This window comes from Gorilla gorilla, chromosome 11 (assembly GCF_029281585.2).
Source record: "Gorilla gorilla gorilla isolate KB3781 chromosome 11, NHGRI_mGorGor1-v2.1_pri, whole genome shotgun sequence".
Classification (NCBI taxonomy): domain Eukaryota; kingdom Metazoa; phylum Chordata; class Mammalia; order Primates; family Hominidae; genus Gorilla; species Gorilla gorilla.
In genome coordinates, this window is record NC_073235.2 from 21,459,460 (window position 1) to 21,482,184 (window position 22,725).

The 22,725-nt window shown below is 37.3% G+C and overlaps 1 protein-coding gene across 4 annotated transcripts in view; it reads left to right on the plus strand.

Moving 5' to 3' along the window:
- The window catches only part of PTPN4 (protein tyrosine phosphatase non-receptor type 4), a 224,243-nt gene that overhangs the window by 193,037 nt on the left and 8,481 nt on the right, over positions 1-22,725 (plus strand). For all 4 annotated transcript variants that reach the window (XM_055380519.2, XM_019022677.4, XM_055380517.2 and 1 more), the window contains 7 exons: positions 1,440-1,606; positions 3,113-3,203; positions 3,285-3,346; positions 7,113-7,259; positions 8,937-9,065; positions 11,817-11,965; positions 14,157-14,292. In XM_055380519.2, the coding sequence (XP_055236494.1) occupies positions 1,440-1,606; positions 3,113-3,203; positions 3,285-3,346; positions 7,113-7,259; positions 8,937-9,065; positions 11,817-11,965; positions 14,157-14,292 (881 nt within the window). The remainder of the gene's footprint in view (positions 1-1,439; positions 1,607-3,112; positions 3,204-3,284; positions 3,347-7,112; positions 7,260-8,936; positions 9,066-11,816; positions 11,966-14,156; positions 14,293-22,725) is intronic.

Here is a 22,725-nt window from a genome sequence, read left to right on the forward strand (position 1 = left end):
ATCCTCATAGATATCCAATGAGATAGATGAATTATCCCCATTCTAGAGTTGAAGATACTTTGACACCAAGACATTCAGTTACCTGCTCACAGATTCATGACGCAACAGAGCCAGAATATGAACAAAAATCCATATGATGGCAAAGACCCAGCCTTTTTACAATTCCAGATCTCATCCTTTTGCTTTACAGTATGAGAGGAACCCACCAGGGTCTACTTCTTGCAAAATATCTTTCTAAATTGTTTCATAGTCAAAATACGGAGCAGAACCTGCATCTGTTTTCAGTGTGGGTCTATCTTTTCCATTCTTAAGGTATCATATAATTAAAATTTAAAACTGTGTTTGCCAAGAATATATTTTTGTTTTTCTGATCTTTTCCCCTTTAATTCTTATTTCTTCTTAGGCAAAATGTTGTCATAACTTTTTGTCTTTTCATTCTTCATTTCAGAAATTTATTTTTCTAAAAAAATGTATAGATATTCAAGGAGGAACCAGATCTCTTAGGCAAGGGTAAAGAGGCCCCTACCTTGGCTCCATGTTTTAGAAGGCCCTGCTTTGGCTCTCTTTCTTCTCCCAGTGGAGTCATAATTTTATAGGACCAAAAGGACATGCCAAGCTATAACCTCCCTTCCCTTTCTATACCACTTTTTTTCAAACCTCAGTTCTGGGTCCAGATCACCCTGAGCCTCTCTAAATCTGCGTGGGTATTTTCCACACATCCGTTCTCTCAAGGTGGGTTCACATGGTGTGTGTATCCTAGCCCAGAAGGTAACTAAGAGGCTACAGTTTGTGGAGGGACAGGTATAGATATATCTTGCATGTGGGCTGGGATCTTCACATGTATGTTTATAAGCCCCTATGTTAAAAAATGGGACTGAGAGTGGGTAACGGTAGAATACAGGCCTAGGATCTAGGGTCTGAATCTCCTCACATTACCATGACCATGAATTCTGGCCTAGAATTCTCATTTGAAGTCTGGCCTCCCAGGTTGTTTTGTAGATACATCACAGAAAGAGGATGAAGCATACTTTGTTTAGCACTGTGTTCAAGTTTTTTGCAACTTCTCATAGTTAAACATATGGTATATAGGTCTCTATTTGTACTCTTGCCCTAGGTCCCCTACAAATTAAGAGCGGGTGTATTCACAGCTGCTTCTCAGCAGCTCTTCTTTCTTATTGTCTCTTCAAGTTATAGACATTTTCAGCAATGTAGCCAAGAACACTTCTTCCCTCCAAAGGTACAGCAAAGCCCCTCAACTCCACAACTACTTTCTGTCCCCCCATAGTGACACCAGACCCAGATCTGGTGTAATTCTTCACAAATGAATTATTTTTTGAACAAAACATTATACAGTGTATCTGGTAAATTCCTATCGTGTGAATTCATTAAGATTTCCACGTTTTGGGGTTTGTTTGATTTTTTTTTTTTTTTTTTTTTAGCTGTATATGATGTAGTGGAAGAAAAGCTAGAAAATGAGCCAGATTTCCAGTATATTCCTGAGAAAGCCCCACTAGATAGTGTGCATCAGGATGACCATTCCCTGCGGGAGTCAATGATCCAGCTAGCTGAGGGGCTTATCACTGGAACAGTCCTGACACAGTTTGATGTAAGTAATATCATTATATATTAAAAGCATTTTGCTGATATTTGCTAACTAGTATCATAGTTTCTTAAGTGCCTAATCTATGCATTATAATTTCTAAACTAAAATGATATTCTGAGAAATGTTTGACATAAAGAGTTCTAAAATGCCAAGTTTTAAAAATTGCTCCCAAAATACTAGCTATGGTTATATAAATAAAATATGTTTTAAAAAGAGGGATAAGGAAATTTTATACATATGTCATCAAACTAAATTTTTTTCTATAGTTAAATAGCTGTTTTTTTGAAAGGTGGCAGATGAAGATAGGCTATTATATACTTTAAAATCCTGAGCTTGGCTGGGTGTGGTGGCTCACGCCTGTAATCCCAGCACTTTGGGAGGCCGAGGAGGGCGGATCACAAGGTCAGGAGATCAAGACAATCCTGGCCAACACGGTGAAACCCCATCTCTACTAAAAATACAAAAAATTAGCCAGGTGTGGTGGCGGGTGCCTGTAGTCCCAGCTACTCAGGAGGCTGAGGCAGGAGAATGGCGTGAACCTGGGAGGCAGAGCTTGCAGTGAGCTGAGATTGCGCCACTGCACTCCAGCCTGGGCGACAGAGCGAGACTCCATCTCAAAAAAATAATAAATAAATAAATAAATAAATAAATAAATAAATAAATAAAATCCTGAGCTAAAGGAAAATAACTTTTATTTTTGAAGTTTATACCTTGTCATATTTAATCTTTGTTTATTTTTCATTGGTGCAATCTTGAAAACTGGAAAAACCAAAACTTTCAGACAGATCATTATATCCAATGAACTAGAATGCTTCTTCAGTGCTTATAATGTGCTTTTTGACCCACGATCACCCAGTGGATTTTGAAATGTTTTATTCAGACTGTATCAACCTAATTTGTTTAAATTAGTAAACCTGAATTTTTTTTTTGAGAAGTGGCCTCTCACTATGTTGCCTAGGCTGATCTCAAATTCGTATGTCCAAACAATCCTCCGGCCTCAGCCTCTCAAGTAGCTGGAATTACAGGCATGCACAGCCATGCTAGGCTCCCTGGATAGTTTTTAATGTGTTTTTAGAAATGACCGTCATTAATATTTGTTGTTCTGACATATATGTTATAGGTAAGTGTTTAACTATAAAACATTTAGGATATGTCTGTTTTTGTTCAAAAGTTCTTAGTTCATAGACTGTAAACACCTCCAGACTAAATGAAAGTTAAATGTTTTCTGCAGATTTGCTACTCGCAACTTCAGGTGCTCCTGCTGTAAGCAGAATTGGTTTCACTAGTTTTACCACTTTTCAAAATATGACACATAATTTATGTTAGAAACTGAAGAATTCAGCTTTGCAAATCTGGTTCAGTACTCTACTAGACTATGGTATATCATTGTATAGATGACCTATTCAAAGGCAAAAAAAACCTGTTTCCTGTTAGTATAGAAACAAGTCTGGTAAACAAAAGAGAAATTGTTTATGGCTTTTATTGGAATTGTACCTTTTTTTTTTTTAGCAACTGTATCGGAAAAAACCTGGAATGACAATGTCCTGTGCCAAATTACCTCAGAATATTTCCAAAAATAGATACAGAGATATTTCGCCTTGTAAGTATCTTATTGTCTCTGTTAAATTTAATCTTTTAAACATAACTTTACTAAAACATTATTTCTTTTAAATTTTTTTAGATGATGCCACACGGGTCATTTTAAAAGGTAATGAAGACTACATCAATGCGAACTATATAAATGTAAGTTTATTTTTATTATGCCTTTGCCATTTGGAAAAATACGAGCCACTATGAACTTTGAGGTTCTTTTTGTTAAAATCCTGACCTGGATAGAATATTAAAACTTTCAGCTATGAAAAATATTATTGAAGTAATATTAAAGAAAATATTTTGGTACTTGTGTATTAATATACAGGTAGAGCAGTGGAATGGAATAGTCCAGTTCATAAATAGACTTAGATACTAGAATTTTGTTTATGGTAGAGGTGGCCTTTTAGATCATTGGAGATAAAACAGACTATCCAGTGAATGGTAGGTTGGGTCAACTGTCTAGAACAGGAGCCCCCAACCCCTGGGCCATGGACCGGTAATCGTCTAGGTTGCATGCTCATTATGAAAATCTAATGCCTGATGATCTGTGGTGGAACAGTTTCATCCTGTAACCATCCCCACCTCCCACCCTCCCAACCCCACTCCATGGAAAAATTGTCTTCCAAGAAACCAGTCCCTGGTGCCAAAAAGGTTGGGGACCACTAGTCTAGAATATGTCATTGTAAAGAGGCATTTTTTTCTCTTACCTGGAAAAAAAAGTTACTATTTTTTTCTTAACTCTGTAATTAGAGAATTTCAAGTGTACAAAATTAAAGCAAACCGTAAAATCAACCTTCATGTACACATCACTCAGTTTCAGCACTTGTCAACTCATGACAAACTTGGTTTCACCTTTACCAGGTTCTTTTGAAGCAGATCTTTATATCATATCGTTCATCTATAAATACTTTACCTCTACTCACTCTTGATGCCAACATATATTTCAAATATATCAAAATGTAATTTTTAAAGTGGAATTATGAAATTACTTGAAGGAAATAAGTGAAAATTGTTTAAAATCTCAAAGGGAGGTTTTTTAAACTTAGATACATGTCTAAGCTTAAAGAGATGAATTTGACAAGGTAAAATTTGTTATTTTTGGTATGCTTAAAAACTAAATCAAATGACTAAAATCAAAAACTAAAATCAAATGACAAATGGAATTTTTTAAATACTAGAAAAAGCTTATTTAATATACAAAGAGCTTCATAAATGAATAAGAAAAGTAAGCCTCAGCAACATATTGAGACCCCATTTCTGGAATAAAAATAAAAATATAAAAATATAAAAATTAGCAGTCATGGTGGTGCATGCCTGTTGTCCCAGCTACTCAGGAGACTGAGGTGGGAGAATTGCTTGAGCCTGAGAGGTTGAGGCTGCAGTGAGCCATGATCACATGACTGTCACTGGGTGACAGAACAAGACCTGTCTAAAAAAAAAAAAAAAAAAAGAGCAGTGAAAATAATGGATGAAGGACATGCAAAGACAATTCATAGAAAAGGAAATTATGCAAATGACATTTTTAATAGTCATTTTTAAATTTATACAAAAGTAGAGAGAATAGTATAAAAGAGTCACCCCATACCTCTTACCCAGTTTCAAGAGCTATCAACTAGTGGCCAATCTTAGCTAAATACTAACCTCCAAATTATTTTTAAGCCCAAATATATCACTGTATATGTAAGTTGAGTTAATTCTCACCATTCGATGTTGTCATGCTCTAGAAAGTCTTTGTACATGCTAAATTAGAGACTATTTAACCATTGCTTCTAGGGAAAATACAAGGTTAGGTTCCCCCAGGCCAAAAGTCACAATATTTTAATTAGCTAATCAATACATACTGTTGTTTCTGGTTAAAGACACTTTATTTAATATATATTGCTGATTCATTAACATTTAACTCATAGTCAACAGCGCTATAACTCATGCCTCAAGGAAGCTTATCTAACACACACATTTTCTCCATGAGGTATATCACATCCTTCTTGCACTTAGAAACACTAGTCAGCACTTTAAAACTACACTTGGGGGCCAGTTTTAAACAGCAAAATCACCAGTAAAAAACCCAAAAGGTGAAAAGTAAGGCACTATATAGAATGCAAAAAGGCCACTTGTTTACAGTATGAGAGCTAAAACAAAATGAGTTGGTTTGTTTGATCTCACCTGGAAATGTGCATGTCTTCAGATGACTCCAATTTTTCACTGCTCTAAGTATGTCTACTAGATGACCAAGAAATCCCTGCAACTGTTTTGAGGGTTATGAATAAATTTTATCAAGTAGTCAAATTTGCAAATAGAGAATCCTTGATGGAGATTAGCTACTTAGGAATATATCTCTGATAAGGCCTTTTTTTTTGGTAGCAAAACCACAATACTATTTTAACACTTAGAAAAATAATATCAGAGTTAAATGAAAAATACATGCAGTTTACAAAAAGAAAAGTGCAAATGAAAACTTCAAGGAATTACTATTTCACCTGAGATTGAAAGAGCAAAAGTTTGATAATACTACATGTAGGTCCACATCCTTTATGTGAAACCTTAGGTTAAATATACTATGGGGCCAGGCGCAGTAGCGCATGCCTGTAATCCCAGCACTAAAGAGAGGCATAGGCTGGAGGATAGCTTCAGCCCAGGAGTTTGAGACCTGCCTAGGCAACATAGGAAGACCTCATTCTCCACATAAAGGGGCAGTGAGTGGGAGGGTGTAGAAAAATATGCTTTGGGATTCTGAATTTTTGGAATTTTGAAAGGGTATTTAGTACATATACTATAATAAGTAGCATCGCTGGCAGGCTATGGGACAAGTGCTCCATAATCAATATATCTGAATAGTTAACAGCAAACTATAGATATTCTCCCTAAGTAAGACTAATAAAGAGTGCAAATAGTCTTAGGTCAGTTCAGGTCAGATTTTGCTGTCAAATGAGCACAGGTTGGGGCAAGTTTACAGAAATAAAAAACATGAGAGCCTTAAATCTGCATTAAATATTTTCTTGTATATTTATACAGTAGAGCCATTTAAAAGAATGAAATTTTATTTACTCATCAAACATGATCTTGAAGATGAAGTAAAACGGAGAAATAAGAAGCAGAACAACATTATATATATAGTATACTACCATTTTTAAGCAACAGTTTTACAGAAAAGTGGGAAGTTGTATATATGTTTATATGTTGTATATAGAATATCCCTGAGAAGGCTATATGACAAACAGAAAAAGATTACCTTCCTGGCTGCAAACTAGAAGCTGAAATGGGAGAAGAGACTTTCTTTATTCACTCTTTGTTATTCTTTGAATTGTCATGTGCATATATCACCTTTTTTAAAAAAAATTAATCTCAAAATGTAGTAGGATAATGACTGATGACTCAACTTTCCCAAATACTATCTTACCTCTTTCTGAAAATTATGAATTTAAAATATTCTGATACCCTCTAAAGTTATTTTATATGTAAAAATTCAAGCTAAAACCAATGGCAGAATTTTTGTTCCTCACAAATTTTACCAATAAACTATTTACAGATAAGTATTTTTTATTTCTTTACAAAGTCTCTGCCTCTGAAACAAAATTCTGTGTTAAGCTGCTTTTAAAAATCATAATAGGCCGGGTGTGGCTAACACCTGTAATCTCAGCACTTTGGGAGGCCAAAGCAGGAGAATTGCTTGAGCCCAGGAAAATATTTAAATTCTTATTTCCACTAATTAAAAGATAAATACATATAACTGTTGAACATTGCCATGAAATTTCTTCTACAGATACAATGAGAAATCGTTAATAAAGATTTGTTTTACTGACGGCAGTTTATTGAGGTTAGTTGTATTCACTATAACAGTTAGTGGATGATTTTCATATTCCTGATTACTGTAAAAAGTAATGCAAAACATTTTATTTTCATGCCCTTTTCTTTTTAGATGGAAATTCCTTCTTCCAGCATTATAAATCAGTACATTGCTTGTCAAGGGCCATTACCACACACTTGTACAGATTTTTGGCAGATGACTTGGGAACAAGGCTCCTCTATGGTTGTAATGTTGACCACACAAGTTGAACGTGGCAGAGTAAGTCATAGTTGAATCTTACACATTGCTTGGACTTTTTTCAAATCATACTGCACATATGTAGTCAAAACATTCATATTTATTTAAGCCTTTGTAACCTTTAATCTTCTTTTCTTGTGGTTTCTTGTTTTAAATCATCATGGTTAAGTGCATAAAACTGTGACTAACACATAAATAAATGTGACATAAGTGTTAGCCATTACTGTCATTGTTATTTAAAGGGATTAATATACATTTGTTAAGGGTCTTGTGTCTAACGTATATACAGAACTCTTTACAACTCTACAGTAAAATAAATAATGCAATTTAAAAATGGGCAATGGATCTGAATAGACAGTTCTCCAAAGAAGATATACAAATGGCTAAGAAGCACAAGAAAAGGTGCTCCACATCATTATCAGGAAGATGCAGATCAAAACCTTAATGAGACTTTATATCCTAGAGGATGGCTAAAATGAAAAGGACGTATAAAAACAAGTTCTAGGGATGATATGGAAAAAACAGAACCCTCCTATGGTGGGTTTGTAAAACCATCCAGCCATTTTGGAAAACAGTCTTGTAGTTCCTCAAAAAGTTAAACGTCGAGTTGGTATAACTTAGTACTTTCATTCCTAAATCCAAAAGAGTTGAAAAGGTCTGTCCACACAAAAATTTGTACATGAGCATTCATAACAGCATTATTTATAATGGCCAAAATGTAGAAACAACTCAAATATACAAATAAAATGTGGTATAGTCTTATGGTTGGATATTATTTGGCAATAAAAAGGAACGAAGTAGTGATACATACTACAACATGGGTAAACCTGGAAAACACTTAGCATAGTGAAAGAGGTCAAAAAGACTACATATTGTATGACTGCATTTATACGAAATGTCCAGGATAGGCAACTCTGTAGAGACATGAAGTAGATCAGTGGTGGTTTAGATCTGGGGTAAGGATGGGGGAACAGATGAGGAAGAATGAACAATGACTACTAATTGGTATAGGGTTTATTTTGGGTGTAATGGGAATGTTCTAAAAGGGATTGTGGTGATGGTTGCACAGTTCTGTGAATATACTGAAAACTATTGTATACATTAAACGAGTGAACGGTATGGTATATGAATTACTTGTCATTACAGCTGTTTTAAAAAATCTTAAGATTTAATGAGGATTTTTGCTGTCTCAAAATATAGCCAGATTACTTACTATTAAAAAGGGAAAAAAGTGACGAAGAAAAAATGTCGGCTGGGTGCAGTGGCTCACACCTGTAATCCCAGCACTTTGGGAGACGGAGGCAGGTGGATCACCTGAGGTCAAGAGTTCAAGACCAGCCTGACCAATATGGTGAAACCCCGTCTCTACTAAAAATGCAAAATTAGCCAGGCTTGGTGGCACATGCCTGTAATCCCAGCTACTTGGGAGGCTGAGGCAGGAGAATCGCTTGAACCCAGGAGGCAGAGGTTGCAGTGAGCCAAGATCGTGCTATTGCACTCTAGCCTGGGCAACAAGAGCAAAACTCCATCGCAAAAAAAAAAAAACACTAGTCAGCAGATCTAGATGAAATTTATTAAATTTTTCTTGTAACTTTTCTATGTTTGAAATTTATTTAAAAAAAATTTTTAAAAATTGGAGAACATGAATCCATATGTATATAATTTTATTTATTTATTATTTATTTATATCAATATCAGGTTAAATGTCACCAATATTGGCCAGAACCCACAGGCAGTTCATCTTATGGATGCTACCAAGTTACCTGCCACTCTGAAGAAGGAAACACTGCCTATATCTTCAGGAAGATGACACTATTTAACCAGGAGGTAAGAAGGCAGGATATCTGTTCATTAGAACTGTTGTGTTCAAGGTAAAGACTGAAAGCTGAAAATGTTTTTAGTTTGGGTATTGGTTGCTAGGAAATACTATAAGAATTATTGAATTATTTATCTGCTTTAATGGGGTACTTTGGAATTTTATTAAGAGTATTATCCTATTCTATTATAAAATTAATGTTTTTCTTTAGTTTCTGTGACTAAATATGAATGGTCAGTGAAAAAGTAGTCTGGTAAATAATACTACTGTTACTACTTTGCCTATTCAGAACAGCTGTTTAGATATGTTTCGTTATAAAAAAAACTTTTACTCCAAGTAGTATCAGTACAGTATTTGGGTGTGTCTGTGGAAATGGAAAAAACAATTGAAAGCTATTAAATTATTTTCCTTTTTTAAAAGAGTAGAGGAGAGCAACTGCACAGCCCCCTACATATTAAGAAGGAAAAGGTTGTAACCAGGACCTTCTGACAGCAGATGGGGTGTAGATTTCTAATTGCCAGCTCTTAATTTTGCCTGAGTCAGTCCCCTTGGCTTCAAATGAAACTGATTAATAAATGATGGCTCAGTATCCCAATTGGAAGATGTATGTAGAGAGCATCATGCTGCCAGTTCTGTCAGGCTGCTAGAGACAGTGCACCCTACTTTCTCTGCCTGCAGCTAGCTATCCCCCTGCCACCATCTTTGGTTTTGAAAGGGACTAAAAGAAGGAAGTAACTGCTAGAGAAGAGCAAATAGCCCAAGCTATGAGTGCCCAGGACTATCCCATCAATGGTCAAACCTTTGGAAATGAGAACTCCCCTCCAACCCCAAGAGCATGATTAAAGGAAACCAGAGAGACAGAGCCTTACTGACTAAAAGGGAAGAAGCCAGAAGTTGTGCTAATTTATAGAAAAGGAATCTGGCATTGAATAAAGCTAAAATAACAAGAATTTTAAAATTTCAAAATTTTATGGGCTAGAGTCCATCAGAATGAATTTAGGGTTTGGGGACATATACCGTGTAGCTCATGGTCTAATGTAACAGGTCAAGCCAATATGATATTTCTTCATTTTCTCAAATAGATAATGAAAGATAGGCTACGTATGTTTATATAAAATAATGTCTATCTTTAGCATAGTCTCTATTATACTCCACCTGTAGATTATCCATGACAGTTTTATATACCACAGTGGCTTTTCTTTACACACCCTGAGTACATTAGAACTAAGACATGAGTTAGTTTCTAAAGTTTGAGCCAAACATAATTGGGAAAATAAGTTCGCTCCCATAAATACATACATACATGGATGGATTAATGATAGCAGATACTACCTCAAGTCTTGAATACCTTTTACTTTTACTCTTCAGGAAGCTCTCTTTAGTGTAAATGGCAATAACCATAGTTATAATTATAGTGTTGAATGACTATAGCAACCATTTATTGAGTATATGGTGCCAAGTAGCTGATGGGGTGATTTACAGGTCCTCTCATGGAGTCTTTTTAGCATAAGACTGATCCTTTAAAGTACAGATGTTATTTCATTTTTCAGTTGAAGGAAATTATTTTCTGAAACACTGAATGCTGTAACTGGCAGAGTCAAGATTTGAACCAAGATGTATCTAAACCCAATACTCTTACTGTCTCCATTATACCAACTTTGGCTCTCCAAAAAGAATTAATCCCACTGATTTGTGTTTTTATTAACTCCAATTTTTAATATACATTTATCTTTAGATTTTATTTTTCTGATTTCCATAATTTCATCTGCATTGTGTGAGGATTAGGTCAGCTTTGTTCACAAAAAATGTTTTTTACTCTACCATTTTTGCTCACCCAAGAATTCATTAGTTTTTTTTAAGCATTTCTCTGGGTCTTAATTTGTTTCTACCTATGTACTTGATTATCATCTTTAAAATACTTTACACATGTAGAAATTGAGTTATAAAAAGAGTAGTAATGTAATTAGCCATACTTAAATGGATACAACTATTTCTATAAAATAGTTTCTTTTCTTTTTGTTGAAATTTTGCATTTTAATGAGTTTATACATAACTTTTGGTGGAGAAGAGGAGTGGTTGGTTTTGCTTTCCTTCTAAAATTCCAATGACATGAATATATTTTAAAGATAATGTCATAGTACCAACAGGTTCATATTCCTGCTGTGCAATAACAGACGAATACACTGAGACAGCAGGGATGCAGCAGATAAAGAGTTTAATGATCGCAGGGTACCGAGCAAGGAGATGGGGAGGAGACCCTCAAATCATCTCCCCGAGGAGATGAGATCTGGGATGGGGTTTTAAGGGGATGGTGGAGAGCAAGGGGCTGGGAAATTAAGATCGCTGATTGGTTGGGATAAGGTGGATGAAATCATCAGGAGGTGAATTCTTTGGTGAGTTAGCTTACCTCAGGGTCCTTTAGACCAACTGAGTCAGTAGTTTCATCAGTATGCAGGACCCAAAAGAATGTCTCAAAGGGGAAATCTAACATTTCATAATGTCCCAAGTTGTTATCTGTGGAGCAGTTAAGGGGAACTATAATCTTGTAATGGGTCTGTGGGATTCTGAGGCAACAGGCACCAACCAACTATGAGGACGCGGGTCAGAGAGCAGCTGACCTAGTGATCAATGCTAAGTGTGCTGCAAGCTGTATTTAGTTTTCTATCTCCCCCTCCCTTCTTTCCTGATGAATTTTATGAGGTTTATAGGGACAATTTCAATAATACATGAGTCAAGGTGCATAATTTTTCATTTGTTCTTAGAAAAATGAAAGTCGTCCACTCACTCAGATCCAGTACATAGCCTGGCCTGACCATGGAGTCCCTGATGATTCGAGTGACTTTCTAGATTTTGTTTGTCATGTACGAAACAAGAGGGCTGGCAAGGAAGAACCCGTTGTTGTCCATTGCAGGTATTCTGTTTTCCGTCTTTTATGAATGTATAGCTGAACAGATACATCATTTTTAAAAGAGAGTACGTATTTTGTCCTTATGGTGTTATTGTCACTGTAATAATTAGAACTCAAAGCTATGCTCTGAAGGTAGGAGGCAAAGGATATGTTCTAACATATGATTGGCAGTAACTTTATCATAAGATATAAAAAAATACTGATTGCACTGATTCTTAGATGCTCCTCCTTTTCATATTTTGACACCTCTGAAATTGGTCTTAACAATTTACAATAGATTTGATGAAATACAGTACTGTGGGCTGTCTTAGTCCATTTGTGCTATGTCACAAAATATTCGAGACTGGGTAATTGAACAGGAACAGAAATGTATTTCTTATACTTCTGGAGGCTGGGAAGTTCAAGATCAGGGTACACACAGGTTCTCATGAGGGTCTGATGAGGACTGCTCTCTGCTTCCATTATGGCACTTTGTTGTGTCATTCTCTGGACGGGATGAATACTGTTTCCCCACATGCTAGAAGGGACAGAAGGGGTGAACCCACTCTCTGAAGTCCTTTTATATAAGCGCTTTAATCCCATCAGCCCTCATGACTTAATCACCTCCAAAAGGTCCCACCTTTTCTTTTTTTTCAGTCGGAGTCTCATACTGTCACACAGGCTGGAGTGCAATGGCATGATCACAGCTCACTGTAACCTCTGCCTCCCAGGCTCAAGTGATCCTCCTGCCTCAGCCCCCGGAGTAGCTAGAGGTACAGGTGCACCACCAAGCCTGGCTAATTTTTGTATTTTTTTGTAAAGATGGGTTTTTGCCATGTTGCCCAGGCTGGTCTCGAACTCCTGGGCTCAAGGGATCCACCTACTTCGGCCTCACAAAGTGTTGGGATTACAGGCGTGAGCCACCGTGCCTCACCGGTTCCACCTCCTAATATTATCACATTGGTGATTAAGTTTTAACATAGGAATTTTATGGGACACATTCAGACAACGGCTTAGGCATTAGGTTACAGCCTAATATTTAGATTCCCTTCCTTCTTCCTTGCCTGTGGCTCCTCTTAGGACATTCATTGAGTACTCCTACCTCTCTTGAAGTGACCCTACCAAAGGATATGCTACTTCTAAAAGCTTTAAGTAAACAGCAGGCTACTCTTTCTTTCTTTGAGACCCAAGTCCCCTTCTGCCCTCAAAGGGCCAAATACAGTGACTTCAGTCTTTACTGCTACTGATCCAGAGATTAGGAGACAGTTGTTCCCTCCCTATTACGGCCACCTTTGTTAAGTGATTTATTCAGAGGATATCTTGAGGTATCTCTTTATACTTAGACTTTCCAACACACTTTAAGAGTAGAGTTTCAAATTTTCAAAACAGATTATAGACCAAAATTTGAGAGGTAAAGTAGCAAGAATGGTGAAACACCATTTTATATCCCAAGTCCCTGATAACTACTGCATTCGTGTTCACAGATTAGAAGTTAAAAAGTTGTTCTTGGCTATCCCAGTGGTAAAGTTTAATTTAAAATCAGACCGGGAGCAGTGACCCATGCCTGGAATCCCAGCATTCTGGGAGGCTGAGGTGGGCAGATCACCTGAGGTCAGGAGTTCGAGACCAGCCTGACAAACATGGTGAAACCCTGTGTCTACTAAAAATACAAAAAAAATTAGCCAGGTGTGGTGGCGCACATCTGTAATCCCAGCTACTCGAGAGGCTAAGGCAGGAGAATTGCTTGAGCCCAGGAAGTAGAGGTTGCAGTGAGCCGAGATCGCACGACTGCACTCCAGCCTGGGCGTGAGTGAGATTCCGTCTCAAAAAAAAAAAAGATATATTTGAGTTTAAAATATTGTTGTCTTTTGTGCATTCATTGATGGTTTATTATTGTCATTCTATCATTTTGCATTTTAAGGAGTTGCTCCAGTAAGCTTCTATTCCTTGTTCAGATTTTAAAAACTTAAATTTAACTCCTTTAAAATAGTATTTTTCCAACTAACATGGTAAATGGAAGATACAGAACAAGTAATTGAGTCAGTGCATTTTTTTTCTGTTTTCAAAATATTCTGTATTTGGCTTACTACTTTTATAATTAAAATATTAAAATGATATTGTTCTTCTGTGTTATAATTCAGTTTTATGCACAAAAGCCACAAGTAGTTTAACAGAATAGTATCGGTAAGATCTTGCCTATATTTGTCTTTTTTAGTGCTGGAATCGGAAGAACTGGGGTTCTTATTACTATGGAAACAGCCATGTGTCTCATTGAATGCAATCAGCCAGTTTATCCACTAGATATTGTAAGAACAATGAGAGATCAGCGAGCCATGATGATCCAAACACCTGTGAGTACTGTACTTTATATACAAGTGTATATTCTTAACATGATGATTTTTGTTGCCAATGCATATTCTAAATCATATTTTTATCCTTTTTTATCTTTTCAATTCCTTGCCATGGTCAAATAACCTCTAGCACAGGGGTAAGCAAACTACTGCCCGCTAGTCAAATCTGGCCTGCCACTTGTTTTTGTAAATAAAATTTTAGTGGAACACAGCCATGCTCATTTATCTATGCCTGCTTTGATATTATAGCTGCAGAGTTTAGAAGTTGCAACAGTACCATATGGACTGCTATTTCTAAAATATTTAATATCTGGCCTTTTACAGAAAAAGTTTTGCTAACATGCAAGTTGCCTGGCATATTAAATCTTGAGCGCTTAAACAGGCACAGAGGAACTTGCTTTGTATTATTTAGTCAAGCTGAATGCTGAGAATGATAGTATCCCTGAACTGGAGAATCTTGATAGACCTGCTTTCTGTGAAATAGCTGTGGTGAAATTGTTTTTCTTTTTACATAAAAACTTGCATTGCAGCGGCTGGGCGCGGTAGGTAGCTCACGCCTGTAATCCCAGCACTTTGGGAGGCCGAGGCGGGGGGATCACGAGGTCAGGAGATCGAGACCATCCTGGCTAACACAGTGAAACCCCGTCTCTACTAAAAATGCAAAAAAATTAGCCGGACATGGTGGTGGGCGCCTGTAGTCCCAGCTACTCAGGAGGCTGAGGCAGGAGAATGGCGTGAACCCAGGAGGCGGAGCTTGCAGTGAGCCGAGATTGCGCCACTGTACTCCAGCCTGGGCGACAGAGTGCAACTCAGTCTCAAAAAAAAAAAAACAACAAAAAAAAGAACTTACATTGCAACAACAAAAATTACAGAAATTAAGGTACTTTTTAGTGCATTCTACACTGAGTATTAATTATGCTTCAGGAGCCAAAAGAAGAATCATGGAATTTTAGTGTTAAAATTATCTTTTGCACTGATTAAGACATTGTGAAATAATAGCATTGTTGGTGGAATAGGTTACTTGAAGGAAATTGACCTATGTGATCCAGTAAGTGCCTATGATTTTTTTGTTTTTGTTTTGTGAGACAAGAGTCTCACTCTGTTGCCCAGGCTGGTGTGCAATGGTGTGATCATAACTCACTGCAGCCTCAGCCTCCCAAGCTTAAGCAATCCTCCCACCTCAGCTGGGACTACAGGCATGAGCCACCACATCGGGCTAATTTTTTTATTTTTTGTAGAGAGGGGATCTCACTATGTTGCTTAGGCCGGTCTTGGACTCCTGGGTTCAAGCTGTCCTGCCACCTCAGCCTCCCAAAGTGTTGGGATTACAGGCATGAGTCACCATGCTCAGCTTGGTTTTTAATTACAGAAAATTTCAAACATAGACAATATAATGAATATCATGTTTATACTCAGATTCCACATTTGCCATATTGTTTCATCTGTATAGCTGTTCACTTTCCCTGTATTTGAAGCAAATCCTAGATATCATATCATTTTGTTCATAATATTTTAGTGTGTATCTCTAAAAGATAAGGATTGATTTTCCTTTTAAATAAAACCACAGTACAATTATCAAAAAATGTAATCAGTTTCTTTTTTTTTTTTTTTTTTTTTTGAGACGGAGTCTCGCTTTGTCGCCCAGGCTGGAGTGCAGTGGCGCGATCTCAGCTCACTGCAAGCTCCGCCTCCCGGGATCACGCCATTCTCCTGCCTCAGCCTCCTGAGTAGCTGGGACTACAGGCACCCGCCACCATGCCCTGCTAATTTTTTGTATTTTTAGTAGAGACGGGGTTTCACCATGTTAGCCAGGATGGTCTAGATCTCCTGACTTGGTGATCCACCCGCCTTGGCCTTCCAAAGTGCTGGGATTACAGGCGTGAGCCACCACACCCAGCCATCAATTTGTTAATATTATCAAATTAGCAGTGTTTAAATTTCTAGTTGTTTACTAAAAACCGTCTTTTTAAATTTTATAACAGCTTTATTAAAATACAATTCACATACCATAAAATTCAGCCGCTTAAAGTATACAATTCAGTGGGTTTTGTGTATTACAGAGGCTTGCAACTATCGCTACTATATAACTTTTATTTTTATTTTATTTTTTATTTTTTTGAGACAGAGTTTCGCTCCTGTTGCCCAGGCTGGAGTGCAATGGCGTGATCTCAGCTCGCCGCAACCTCTGCCTTCCGGGTTCAAGCGATTCTCCTGCCTCAGCCTCCCGAGTAGCTGGGATTACAGGCACCCGCAACCACACCCAGCTAATTTTTGTATTTTTAGTAGACACAGGGTCTCTCCATGTTGACTAGGCTGGTCTTGAACTCCTGACCTCAGGTGATCCACCCGCCTTGGCCTCTCAAAGTGCTGGGATTACAGGCGTGAGCCACCAGGCCCAGCTATATAATTTTTAAAACATCTTCATTGCCCGCCACCCCCCCGCCCCGTACAAAAAACCCCAAGCTCATTAACAATTATTCCCATTTCCCCTCATACCCTCTCTAACCTCCTCCAACCCCCAACCTCCAATCTAGGCAATCACCAATCTGCTTTGTTTCTCCGTAGAGTTGCCTATTCTGGACCTTTTATATGAATGAGATCATACACTTTGGTCTTTTCTAACTGGCTTCTTTTAAGTAGCATATTTAAAGGTTTATCTGTACTGCAGTATGTATTATTACTTTATTCCTTTTTCTTGTTCAATAATATTTCATTGTGTATATGTTTACCACATTTTGTTCATCTGTTAATCTGTTGATGGACATTTATTTGGTTTGTATCCACTTTTTGGTTATTATGAGTAATGCTGCCATGAATTTTTATGTGAACATACGTTTTCATTTATCTTGGGTATACCCAGGAGTGGAATTGCCAGGTCATGTTTTCATTCTGTTTAACCTTTTGAGGAACGGCCAGTTGTTTCCAAAATTTCTGTACCATTTTGCCGTTCCTCTAGCAGTGTATGAGGCTTTTGTTTTCTTCACATCATCATCAACACGTGTTACTGTCTTTTTTATTTTAGCCATCCTGCTGGGTATGAAGTAGTATCTCACTGTGAATTTGTTGTGCATTTCCCTGATAACTAATTGTATTAGTCTGTTTTCACACTGCTACAAATAAACACTTGAGACTGGGTAATCTATAAAGAAAAGAGGCTTAATTGACTCACAGTTCCCCAGGCTGTACAGGAAGCATGGCTGGGAGGCCTCAGGAAACTTACAATCATGGTGGAAGGCAAAGGGGAAGCAAGCAGGTCTTCACATGGCTGGCGGGAGAGAGACAGAGAAAGAAAAAGAAGCAGGAGGTGCTGCATACTTTGAGACAACCATGTCTTGTAGAGAACTCTATCACGAGAACAGAAAGGGGGAGGTCTGCCCCCATTATTCAGTCACCTCCCACAAGGCCTCTCCTCCAACACTGGGAATTACTATTTGACATGAGATTTGGGTGAGGACACACAGCTATACCATATCACTAGTGATGTTAAGCATCTTTACATGTGATAATTAGCTATTTATTTGTATATATTTTTTGGAGAACTGTTCAAATCTTTTGCCTGTTTTTGAATTTGGCCGTCATTTTATTGGCGAGTTGTAAGTATTTTTTTTATGTTTTCTGGATAAAAGTTTCTGATCAGATTTGTGGTTTGCAAATATTTGCTTCCATTTTCTCTTTCTGTTTTCTTGATTATAGTAGTTGATGCACAGAAGTTTTGAATTTGGTGAAGTCTAGTTTATCTGTTTTTCCTTTATCACGTATGCTTTTGGTATCATAGATGAGAAATTATTACCTAACCCATAAATGAGTCTACACGTTTTATAGTTTTAGCTCTTGCATTTAGCATTGATCCATTTTGAGCTAATTATTGTGTGTGGTTTGAGGTAGGGTTCCAACTTAACACTTTTGCATGTGGTTACCCACTTGTCCCAGCACCATTTGTTAAAATGACTGTTCTTTCCCATTGAATTGTCTCAGGGCTCTTGTCAAAAATCAGTTGAGCACAAATATAAGGGTTTATTTCTAGACTTCCAATTCTATTCCATTGATTTGTATCTCTGTTCCTATGCTAGTACTACACTGTCATCATTACTGTAGCTTTATTGTAAAATTTAAAATCAGGAAATGTAAATCCGTAACTCTTTTTCATTTTCCAGCTTGATTTAGCTATTCTGTGCCCCTTGCATTTTCATATGAATTTTGAATAAGTTTATTCTTTCTGAAAAAATAAAAAAAACCCCAGCAACCAGAATGTTCATAGGGATTGGGTTGAATCTCTAGATCAAATTGGGAAGTATTGTCATAATAGTGATATCACATCTTGCAAAGCATGAACACAGGATGGTCTTTCTGTTTATTTAGGTATTCTTTAATTTTAATTGTAGTTTTCAGCATGCAAGTCTTGCGTTTATTTAAATTTATTCCTCAGTATTTTAGTATGTTTTGGTGCTATTGTAAATGGAATTGTTTACTTTATTAACCAATAGTTTTGTGTGTGAGAGAGTGGATTTCTTAGGATTTTCTTTTGACAAGATCATGTCATCATGTCATTTGCAAATAGATGTGTTACTTCTTTCCAGTCTAGATGCCTCTTTCCTTTTTCTTTGTCTTTCTTGTATAAGTATCCTGGATAGAACCTCCAGTACAATGTTGAATAGAAGTGATGAGACCAGAACACTTGTCTTCTTCCTAATCTTAGAGGGAAAGTTTTTAGATTTTCACTAATTATCATATTAGCCATGGATTGTTTATAAATGCCCTTTATCAAGTTGAAGAAGATCCCTTTGTTACTTGTTCATTGAGTGTTTTCATCCTGAAAGTGTGTTCAGTTTTGTTAAGTGCTTTTCCTGCATCTGAGATACCATGTGGTTTTTGGTCTTTTATTCTATTAAGGTGGTATATGACATTGATTTTTAGATGTTAAATTGACCTTGCATTCCTGAGATAAATCTCACTTGGACATAGTATGTAATGCTTTTTATATGTTGCCTGATTTGATTTGCTAGCATTTTCTTGAGGTCTTATATCTATATTCTTACATAATAGGATTTTTAAAAAGATTTTAATTATGGCAAAATACACATAACATAAAATTTACCAGCTCAACCATTTTTAAGTATACAGTTTAGCAGTGTTAAGTATACTTATTTTTTTTGCAACCAATTTGCAATTTCTTGCAAAACCAAAACTCTATATCCATTAGTAAAAACTCCCCATTTTCTCCTCCCCTGAGCCCTTGGTAACCACCATTCTACTTTCTGTTTCTATGAGTTTGACTACTCTAGATACTTTACGTAAGTAAATTCATGTATTTGTCTTTTTCTGCTTGGCTTATTTCACTTAGATTAATGACCTCAAGATTCATCCAAGTTGTAGCGTAAGTCAGAATTTCCTTCCTTTCTAAGGGTGAACATACCACATTTTCTTTATTCATTTATCTATCAGTGGACAGAGTTGCTTTTGCCTTTTGCCTATTGTGAATAATGCTGCTAAGAATATGGGTGTATAAAGATTTCTTTGAGACCTTGCTTTCATTTCTTTCAGGTATATACCTAGAAGAGGAATTCCTGGATCATAGCACACATGGGCTTTTGGTTTTGTTTTTATAATTTGTTTAAAATCAGAATTCAGATATAGTCTACACATTTTTATTGGTTTATATGTCTCTTAAATCTCTTTTAATTGAAAGCTTCCTCCTTCATTTCTTGTTTTTTTTTTTTTTTTTGGTAATTTACTTGATAAACGAATCAGGTTGTTTGCAACATATTTCTGACGGCGTGAATTTTGCCAGTTTACATCCTCAAGGTGGTGTTCTCTGTGTTTCCTAAAAGTGGTACATGTATGGCTTGAGCATCTTAGGTCATATATTCTTTCTTCAAACGCACATAATGTCTGATTGTCTTTTTTTTGTGAAGTTAGCACCCTTGAGTAATCAATCCCTGCATTCATTAATTCATTGGATTTGCAAAATAATGATATTCTAATTCTATCATTCTGTCTTTATTAGCTGGACTACTTCTTTAAAGAGAAACTTTGTATCTACTATTTGGTTAGCAAGTGGTATAGCATGTGTAGGAAAGGCAAGAAAAACATTTGATTCTTTCCCTTTATCTATAAGCTTTCAATATAATGAATCATTTACTAGCTTCCTCCAAGGGTGATGACTTAAATTTATTTGGGTATTATTTTGAAATCAAGGATTTAAACATAGTTGATGTGTTTCAGCCCATTGTAGTTTTTGTTGTTGTTTTGTTTTATTTTGTTTTGAGACGGAGTTTCGCTCTTGTTGCCCAGGCTGGAGTGCAATGGCGCAATCTTGGCTCACTGCAACCTCCGCCTCCCAGGTTCAAGCAGTTCTCCTGCCTTGGCCTCCCGAGTAGCTGGGATTGCAGGCGCTCGCAACCAGGCCCAGCTCATTTTGTTTTTAGTAGAGATGGGGTTTCTCCATGTTGGTCAGGCTGATCTTGAACTTCTGACCTCAGGTGATCCACCCGCCTCGACCTCCCAAAGTGCTGGGATTACAGGAGTGATCCACCGTGCCTAGCCTGTAGTTATTTTTCTTAATGATATCCAGATTGTCCTATTTTTGGCCAGTGGGAGCCTGTTCACCTTGGCTTCTGAGTCCTTTTGTCAAGACCCTGGTAACTTTGATAGCTTTGTTACTATCAGAAAATATATCCAGGCCCAGCTTGTACATCTTGTGCCCCTGATTTAGAATCAGTAGTTTCTCCAAGAAGCCCGGTTCTTTTTATTGAGAAACTATTTTAGGCACCAACCTCTGGGCACTAAGGACTTTTATTTGCTTGGGTTAATTTTTGTCTCTCAAAATGATAAATTGCACAACCAGTAAAATACATTTATCATAGGTTAATGCTTATGCTTCCAATACAAATTCAGGACCACAGTGTTTTTACTTAGCCTCTTTTACATCTTTAACAAGAATACTGGTTCTCTACAATATTAGCAATGAAAGACTTAGAATATCACAAATACTCCACATTACACAACTGTTTCAGAATAACAACACTACCACTATAAACAGTATGGCTAATGAAAAGAGTTTTCGTTTTTTTCACAGCTCTTTTTGCCCTTTGAGTATATTCTCCCACAGTATGCAGTCAAATTACTGAGGTGTTTGTTTGTTTGTTTGTTTGCAGTATTTTTGAGACAGAGTCTTGCTCTGTTGCCAGGCTGGTTTGCAGTAGTGTGATCACCACTCATCGCAGCCTCAACCTCCTTGGCTCAAATGTTCCTCCCATCTCCACCTCCCAAGTATCTTAGGACTACAGGCACACACCACAGCACCCACCCAATTTTTTTTTCTTTTTTTGTAGACACAGGGTCTTGCTGTGTTGCCCATGCTGGTCTTGAATTCCTGGCCACAAGTGATGCTCCCACCTTGGCCTACGAAAGTGCTGGTATTACAGGCATGAGCCACCATGGCCAGCCAAATTACTGTTTTAAAGTCCCTTCAGGGATGGGTGCGGTGGCTCACGCCTGTAATCTCAGCACTTTAGGAGGCCAATGCAGGCGGGGATCACCTGAGGTCAGGAGTTCAAGACCAGTCTGGCCAACATGGTGAAAGCCTGTCTCTACGAAAGTACAAAAATTAGCCGGGCATGATGGCAGGTGCCTGTAATCCCAGCTACTCCGGAGGCTGAGGCGGGAGACTCTCTTGAACCCGGGAGGAGGAGGTTGCAGTAAGTCAAGATTGCGCCGTTGAACTCTAGCCTGGGTGACAGAGTGAGACTCCATCTCAAAAAAAATGTCCCTTCAAATAGCTCTCCTCTATATGGTTGTCATCAACTAGATACACACATTGATTAGTTTCATGATATTGTCAATTCTTAGGGATTTTAAGATTTTTATAATTATATGCTATATTTACATTATTCCAAAGTATAAATCTAAAAAGGAAGGTATATTTAATGAAGTCTAGTCTCTGTCCCTCTCCTGCTCCCATTTCCCTCCATCCCTTTATAAGAAACTATTTTTATTTATTTTATTTTATTTTTATTTATTTATTTATTTTTTTTGAGACGGAGTCTCGCTCTGTTGCCCAGGCTGGAGCGCCATGGCGCGATCTCGGCTCACTGCAAGCTCCGCCTCCCAGGTTCACGCCATTCTCCTGCCTCAGCCTCCTGAGTAGCTGGGACTACAGGCACCCAGTACCACGCCTGGCTAATTTTTTTTGTATTTTTAGTAGAGACGGGGTTTCACCGTGTTAGCCAGGATGGTCTCGATCTCCTGACCTCGTGATCCACCCGCCTTGGCCTCCCAAAGTGCTGGGATTACAGGCGTGAGCCACCGCACCCGGCCAAGAAACTATTTTTAAAATAATTTATTCTTCCATTGCTTTTCTTTTCTTAACATACACCGAGATAGATATTTGTATTTTCTTCCCCTTCTTTTATAAAGGTAATATAATATATTATA